Here is a 7,889-nt window from a genome sequence, read left to right as displayed (position 1 = left end):
TAAAATCTCACTGCTCTTTTAACACACCACCTCTAGCAGGAGAGGATCACTCACACCTTTCCCAGGGCATTAATAAATGCTGGTTCAAGAGCAAGATGTTTATTTAATGATTTCCCAATACTGCTAGTGCTCACTTTACAGCCTTGCTCCTTCTGCCATCTAGATCAGTACAGCCAAAGTTTATAAAGCTTATAAAGTTTATAAGAAGTGGCACATCTTAAATAAAAACCAGGAAGTTCAATTGAGCTTATTTATTTCACGGAATCACAGAATGATTTGGGTGAGGAGGGATCTTAAAGATCATCTTGTTCCAGCCCCCAGCTATGGGCAGGGATACATACCCCTAGACCAGGTTGCTCAGACCCATCCAACCACACTACAAACACTTGCTGGGATGTGGCATCTGCAACTTCTCTGGGCAACTTCCCTAAAGTATAAAGCAATCTTATGTTCCTATAGGACAAGTGAGGAAGTGGAGCAGACAGTGTTTGTTCACCTAAATTCTAATGAAAACTAAAACTGAATGCTCATCCAGACCACCAAACCTTAATTCCCTCACTTGTAGCAGGGTAGCGTGGCTCCTCACAGGAGAAGCAGGGGTTCACAGAGGACACCAAGGCACAGCTTCCCAGGGGAAGAACTGTGAGGCTGCAGCCTCTCCAGGAGCCTGAAAGCACTCAAGGGACAATGTTGCCGCACTCACATTGTGCACTTGCCAACAACAAGGTGTGAATGTTCACAATACCTTCTACTGTTCAGTCCTCCTTCAGGAAACAGAATTGACATTCTGCCTGCAGTCTCTATCCAGTGTCACCCCATGCCAAACAGGGGGGCAGCAATGACCCCAACCAGGCTTTCCCCTACCAATAGACAATCCCCACTCACTTCAGAGGCTTTGTTTGGTGTACTCAAACCTGTCAGACACAAGGCTCACCAAAGCACCTCCAACTTGACTACCAGAAATGGAATCACCCCTTTGTTGCTGTGCCATTGGCATGGAGAGAACTGGCTGAGGGCAGGCACTAACAGTAAAGTTTTTCTGTGTGGAGCTTGACTGAGGTTTTAGATCCTTCAGGGAGTGCCATTCTTCTATTAGTATTATCTTTCTGCTGATTTCATGCAGCCTGAAATACAATCAAGTCTATTCATACTCATGGCATATGAATTCAGAACAATTTGTTTGAACAAAGTGAAACATGCAAAGGCATTTCCACTGGCTTCAAACAACAGTTTTCTTCCATAATTAGCACAGAATATTTGCCTCACACTGATTCCCAGTTGATACCCACAGATTTTAGACCTTTTCTTTTGGAATAAATCTCAGCCTGAATAAAATGCTCCATAAATAGCAGCTCATCTTCACCATGTCCCTGCCAGAGCAGATACTCGTTGTAAGGTCTTCTGTGCATATGGCAACACCAAGAGGCTGAATGATAAACCCAAGATAAGCAGTAAACAGGTCCAGGAGCTGGCTGATCCTCCAGGCCAGCTTCCCACCATGGATGAGGCAGCATCTGGGAGACCCTGTACTTCACATCACATCACTCTTGCTGAATTGCTTGGCATTGCCTCAGACTCATAGCTTGTGAATGATATTGTTACGGAACATTCTGTCCAACTGCTTGGTTTTATTTTTAAAAAGGAAATAACTATTTGTGGAATAATTTTTTAAAAGTGGTCACTGTTACATCATAGTACCAATACAGTGACTATTGTTCATTTCCAAACTGCATGAGAATGCAAGTTCATAGAAATACCAAAATGATCATCTGAACAAAGAACATGATGTTTTGTGGTAGATTTGAACCAGCTTTACCTGCTGAAGCCCTTTCACAAATCACATCAGCAACAAACTGATCATTTATGTGTCAGAATTTGCCACTTCATGAATTTGCATGAAGTAATTTTGTATCACTGAGGTTATAGTTACAGTCAGTATGGAAATCACATGAGAGTTGTGTTACTACTCTTATTACTATTCCTAAATCAACACAGGATTTTTTTCTGCATTGTTTGGCTAAGAGTGTACAAAATACACTTCCCGTTTAAGCCAAGGATTTTGATGAGGGATTTTCCAGCATTTGAGGAAACGTGTGATTTTTAAAGTTTTTGGTTTTTTTACTGGAATGGGAGACTTAATTGGAGTCAAAGCAATGCCTATCACATAAAATCCTGCCTTCTCATTAGAAAAAAAGTTAGATTCAGTTTCAACTTCTGCTAATCAAGGAAATGCTTGAACTCGCACGAGCTTGAGCTGCCTCATGAGGTCTCTAAAATCCAGCCATCGCGGGCTGATGCAGTCGTGCAGCAATGGTCATGACACGGTCCCGTTCTAGATCACCGATTTTCCCATTTCTTCCTCCCTGCGTTTCTCCCCCCAAGTCTCTCTCTCTGCGCGTTTGTGCTCCGGAGCGCGGTCCGAGGCGGGGGCTGCGGCTCGGCGGAGCTGCGGGCGGCAGGGACGAGGGCGAGCCCGGGGCAGCCCCGCTGGCTGCCGGCGCTCCGGGGCCGCCGCCGCGTCCCGCCCCGCGCTCGGCCGGGCAGGTGCGGCGGGCGGCGGATCCGGGCTCGCCCCGCGGCCGCCTCAGGGCCGGGGGAACGGCCTCGCCCTGCGGGAGCCCCGCAGGGGGCTCGGGGCCGAGGGCCGGCCGCTCTGTGCGGTGGGGAGCAGCGACAGGCAGTGCTGACCCTCCCCACCGGCCGGGTGGTGGCGGCTCCCGGGCCAGCCTGTCCCGCACAGGTAGGTGCCGGAGACAGAAGCCTCCAGATGTCTGGACGCTGCTGGCGAGCAGGGGGAGGGAGAGAACACATGAGACCGAGTGAGCCGTGCATAGGAAAGTTTCCGTCAGCCCCCTGCACGTACCTCTCCGGGGTGTTGTTACACACCGCGGTTATCTAGAAAAGCACGGAGTCACGAGCGCACACTCACTCACTCACTCACTCACCTGACTTTTGAAACACTCTGCCTGGGGCAAGATGCGAAAGAAACATCTCACCACTCATTCCTTCCTGCCGAGTGTCTCTCGCTGGCCAGGGGACCCTGGAGTCCCAGGGTGCAGATGTCCTGGGGCATTTCCCTCGGTCCCGCCGAATTTGCACGGCGACAAGAAAGCGGAGACACGCTCCATCCGCTGCTGGCTTCCAGCACCCCCTGCGAAGCCGGACTTCTCTGCATTGCTGAAGCGTCACGGAGCAAAGACGTTAAAGACTGTAAAAAACCCAACAAGGTGGTCAGAATGAGGTTTTGCTGCTGGTCAGCCGGGAGAATGCTGTTAGAGACCCCGAGCCTGCCCTGCTTTATCTTTCTGGCCGGGAAGTAACCGCACTCGCGTCCGTGGAGGTTTGAGGATTGGGAATAGCACAAGGCACGACGGATCTTCCCGGAGCCCGTAACCCCAGGAGTTACAGTGACCCTGTGTTTGCCCCAAAGCAATACCACTTGCACTGTTCCAAGGCACAGAACTAGGTTCTAACCTTCATCTGCCAAAAAATTTGAATCGTGATATACTTGAATCGATCAAGTAAATCAAATTCATTTTGTTAGATAAAAAAATGCACCCAAGATGACTAATAAATATTAATGATGCCCGATTTGCCAGCTCCTTACTTATGTAAAGAAGGCTGTCATTCCAGTTACTCATTATAAATTCACGTTGTCCAAATATGGGTTTATTTTTGTAACTTTGATATTTGATGGATTTTCATGGATTTTGGAATGGATTGAATCTGGTTCCCACTCCCCTGTTTTCACCCACCTGAAGCTAAAATGTCTAGAATGAGAAATTATGTTACAGACAGCGTAAGTGTAATTATATATCTGCGGTTAAAAAGTCTGTCCCCAGTAAAACAGGCTGAGGGGCTCATCGGATTTTACAAATTGTGCCATGACTCAGAATCCTAAAAGCTGCCGTTATAATTAACAAAATACCAAGGGGGTTGTTTAAGATAATTTTCAATAATCCTCTTATTCCCCCCCCCCAACGTTGCCCCCAATCCAGGTCAGAATGCTTAAGGAGTGCTTGAAATGTGGGGGTGGGGGGTGCCAAAAGAGAGATCGCCCAGCCACGCCAAGGTCCACCCACTTCTCAGCGCTGCTCTATAAAAGCGAGCAGTGGAGCGCAGAGCTCGGCAGTGATTACTTCACACACACACACACACACAAAGGAGGAGTTCTCGCTCCTCAGGAAACCCTGCAAGCTCGGATCGCTACTACAAAAACATTTGTCTCAGTGGATTATCCTCACTGTCAGGTAAGAACTATTCTTTTTTTCCCCCGTCCTTGGCAACAACAATAGATTCAGGGGAGGTGGAAAGCAAGTAAAACTCTACTAAATTTGGACTGTTTTGAAGAGTTTGGAGTTATGCTGTGGAGTCTTGCACTGGCTCTTGGCATCAGCTGCAGTTTACAACATAAGATCCAGAACTAGCTGGTTCTGCGTGTGAAGTGGGAAGAGAAGCTATCAGAGAATAAATTTCCCGGTAGCAAAACACTTGCTGGAGTTTGGAAACGATGCATCCGATAGCCAACTCTCTCTGATCTTACGGGTTTGCTAAATCCTAGTGCAAGCCGCTGGGGGTATTCTGGAAATCCTGTTGGTTTTCAGCCGCCTCTGCAACTAAACTCTCGACAAACGTAAACTTTGGAGGCTCTGTTATTTACTCTGTGATAAGTTGCTGAGCAAATATTAGCTTCTGGTTCATATCAGACACAAAGTCCCCGCTAGCCTGGGGGCTCTGCGAGGGAAGGAGCTCCTCTCTGGAATCACCAGGAGTAAAAGACAGTCCTTACTTGACTTTTATTAGCAAGCATGCTTATAGTTCTTCTCTTTTCCCTCCAGCAGGAGCCCAGCCAGAATGAAACTAGTTCACGTAGCCCTGCTCTATCTCGGCTCTGTGACCTTCTTCGGGGTGGATGCTGCAAGGGTGGACGTAGCGACAGAGTTCAAAAGAAAGTGAGTATCGGAGCTCACCCTCTTGCCAGCGCCCCGCGCCTGGCTCCGGCCCCGATCAGAGGCAGTGGATTCCCTGCGGGAATTGCTCAGCTCCTTAAAGGCCTCGTTCTCCTTCAGGAAACATTGCGGGGAGGGGAAAATAATAATAATAAAAAAAATAATAAAAAAAAGATCTCGGCGCTGGCAAAGATTTTCGCCCCTCGAATCTATTTGGTTTGGCTCCCGCCCTGCAGACTTGCGATAACAGGCTCTCCTCTTCTCTTGTGCTCCTTCCAGATGGACGAAATGGGCACTAAGCCGAGCCAAGCGGGACGTGAAGCCTGCGGGTGTGCTGCGAGCGCTGGGGGCAGCAGCCGACGCGCTGCCTCTCATACGCACTCAGGACGTGAAGGAGGATTCCCGAGTCTCGCCTCCCAGGTAAATTCCAGCCCTTCCTAGGCTCGGGCACTTGCTCGAGGCAGTGGAAAGTTTCGGGGTCCCCTCGTTTCCGGGTGTTTAGGGTTATTCTCGCTGTAGATCCTCCCCGCCCCAGAGGCAGGTTCTGCCCGGGCTGCACATCTCGCTGAAGGCAGCCTCCCGCCTTCCTTTCTCCGAGTTCTTTAGCTGGCGGGAGATAGTAGTGCCTTCGCTGCGAAAGTCAGATATAAATAGTAACTTGAGCGCTGGATGCACAGGAAAAGTAACAGCCGTGAACCGGCGGGGCCTCTCCTCGCATGGGCAGCACTCTCTGCTCCGCGCTCCCTCGGAGGGCACAGCCAGGGCTGCTGGGGGGCAGCTGGGCACCGTCGGGACGAGTCCATCTCCAGCCTGGGGGCTCCCTGCCCTCCCCTTCCCTCGCTCATCGGGTCCCCTCCTCCGGACCTCCACCGCGCTCTTCTCACGCCCGCTCTCTCTTTTCCCGCAGCAACCGGGAGGATGCTCACATCCGCGTCAAGCGCTACCGCCAGAGTATTAACAGATTCCCCCACTTCCAAACAAAGGCGTGCCGCTTCGGGACGTGCACGGTGCATTGGCTGGTCGACGAGCTCCACAGGGCGGCCGTCAACGACAGGAACGATGCCGCCCCCCCCAACAAGATCAGCCCCCAGGGCTACGGCCGCCGGCGGCGATCCCTGCCCGAGCGCCGCAGCCCAGCGCGCTCCCCCCGCTCCGGGCGGCGCCCACGGACGCGCCGAGCGCAGCCCCTCGTCCCCGTCCTCGGAGTCTGAGCGCCGCAAGAGCCGGCCGAGGCCGCCTCGACGGATGGACTGAGGCACGGGCTGAGATCCGCCAGGATTCGCGGAGAGCGCCCGCCCGGGCGGGACCCCGGCGCGCCCTCCGCGGGGGAGCTGAGAAGGGCAGCGGACGCTGCGCCCCCCGCCCGCCACGGACTCTCGCCCTCCCCGGGCCGGGCACCGCCGGCTCCCGCAGCCGCCGCCGCCGCCGCTGCTCCCGCGCCCCGAGGAGGGGATGCTCAGGGGGGGACCCGCCGGTGGGCGACGGGCCCCGGCCTCGCCCTCTGCCCCCGAGGGTTGGAGGGTGCGCGGCAGCCGTGGGCAAGGACAGACCGCCCACATCTGCTCTACCCTCTGCGTTATGTGCACCCGGCAGGGAATCGGACACTCATTAGTCCCTGCGGGGACTGCGATATACTTGAACGTCACAGAGAGGAAAAGTGCAATTGTACGTGGTTTTTGTTAATTATAAGTGCGGTGTGTGTGGATCACGAGATATGCATCGGTATTTAAGATTGTTCTGTGTCATGTCTTTTTTTTTTTTTTTTTTGAAAAATATATTTTATTTTTATACGGTTTATATATATAGATATATATATATATTGCATAAGGGCATTTTAAAACATTGTATCCCCTCTATTTTTCATATCATGAATGTCAAACGTTAAACTCTTTTTCCATACCTTTTTTTATCTTGCATTCCAGACTGGTGAAAGATATAGAGAATGTATCAGCTGTTCTCCATGGGTAATATGTGAAATAAAATAAACACAATTACATAAAACACTTCAGTTATGTTGTCTTTAGTGGGGGCAGTGGTCAAGATGAATCATTTCTCACTGTGTTCAGTCCTACTCATGCTAAGCTAGAATGGCAGTCCTGGGACAGACCAAAACTCTTCCCTCGCAGACTTTATTAGCAGCCACCTTATCTCATCAAATGGAGTAAACTCTGAGCCAGCAATGCATCCTAAAATTCCAGGGCAGGTCTGTCAAGAAGGCTCTAAGGCTCTTTTCTGCCCACACATTCAAGCCAGGGCTGAAACGTGTCACAGCTTGGATTGATCGTGCAAGTTTATTTTTTGCCCTAATTAATCAGAGAAACAACTGTACACTTCAACATTGCACAACAAAGTAACAGATTTATTGAGGCAGCATGTTCCAAAAATGGTCATGGCAGCTTCCAAGGTTATTTATGTTGAAGGATTTCCTGGGCCACAGTTCAGGTTAAAGTTAAATGGTGACCGGTTCAGTGCAGGGAGAACATTTTGGATAAAAGCTTAGCATGAGGGATTTTGTTGTTTTGTTCTTTTTTGTTGTTTTGTTTTCTTCTCTCTCTCTCTCTCTCTCTCTCTCTCTCTCTTTTTTTTAAAAAAAACAAATTCCAAGCACAGACCAGAAAACAAATGTGAAACTGAACCTTATTAATGCACCACCAGCACCATCTATTGGTGTCTGCTCCTTTTACTCCTAGAAAACAAACCTAAACCTAAACAAGTGAATTTGAATAACTTTTTGGGTGAAACATAGTGTTTCCTCTATTTTACCATATCTCTGAACATAATTAACATATATAGGAGAGAACCGGGGAACAACAAAACTCAATGCCTCCAGAATAAATGAAGTAGGGATTTAATTTTTTTTTTTTTTTTACCTAATATTAAATTCCTCAAGAACATATATTTATGAGAAAATTTCAAAAGAGCTGGCAATGACACGTTTCC

At 49.6% G+C, this 7,889-nt stretch overlaps 1 protein-coding gene across 2 annotated transcripts; it reads left to right on the top strand.

The window, feature by feature from the left end:
• The first annotated feature begins 3,237 nt into the window (after positions 1 to 3,237).
• ADM (adrenomedullin) lies at positions 3,238 to 6,952 on the top strand. 2 transcript variants are annotated; one of them, XM_015630268.3, is made up of 4 exons: positions 3,238 to 4,250; positions 4,842 to 4,952; positions 5,229 to 5,369; positions 5,857 to 6,952. In XM_015630268.3, exons 2-4 carry the CDS (start codon positions 4,855 to 4,857, stop codon positions 6,158 to 6,160), a joined length of 543 nt encoding a protein of 180 aa, XP_015485754.1. In that variant the 5' UTR covers positions 3,238 to 4,250; positions 4,842 to 4,854; the 3' UTR covers positions 6,161 to 6,952. The 2 variants fall into 2 exon arrangements, with proteins under 2 accessions (XP_015485754.1, XP_015485753.1); XM_015630267.3 differs by having other exon boundaries at positions 4,839 to 4,952.
• The last annotated feature ends 937 nt before the right edge of the window (positions 6,953 to 7,889 follow it).

The sequence above is a fragment of the Parus major genome, chromosome 5 (genome assembly GCF_001522545.3).
Source record: "Parus major isolate Abel chromosome 5, Parus_major1.1, whole genome shotgun sequence".
NCBI lineage: Eukaryota > Metazoa > Chordata > Aves > Passeriformes > Paridae > Parus > Parus major.
The sequence above is the reverse complement of the archived record's forward strand: the minus strand, read 5'-3'. Positions and strand labels throughout refer to the sequence as shown.

Bases quoted from the DNA above. Each gene is read 5' to 3' on its own strand.
- ADM (XM_015630268.3), top strand. From the start codon at position 4,855: ATGAAACTAGTTCACGTAGCCCTGCTCTATCTCGGCTCTGTGACCTTC. The intron at 4,953-5,228 runs GTGAGTATCGGA...TGCTCCTTCCAG, and splicing joins GCGACAGAGTTCAAAAGAAA to ATGGACGAAATGGGCACTAA. The intron at 5,370-5,856 runs GTAAATTCCAGC...CTTTTCCCGCAG, and splicing joins TCCCGAGTCTCGCCTCCCAG to CAACCGGGAGGATGCTCACA.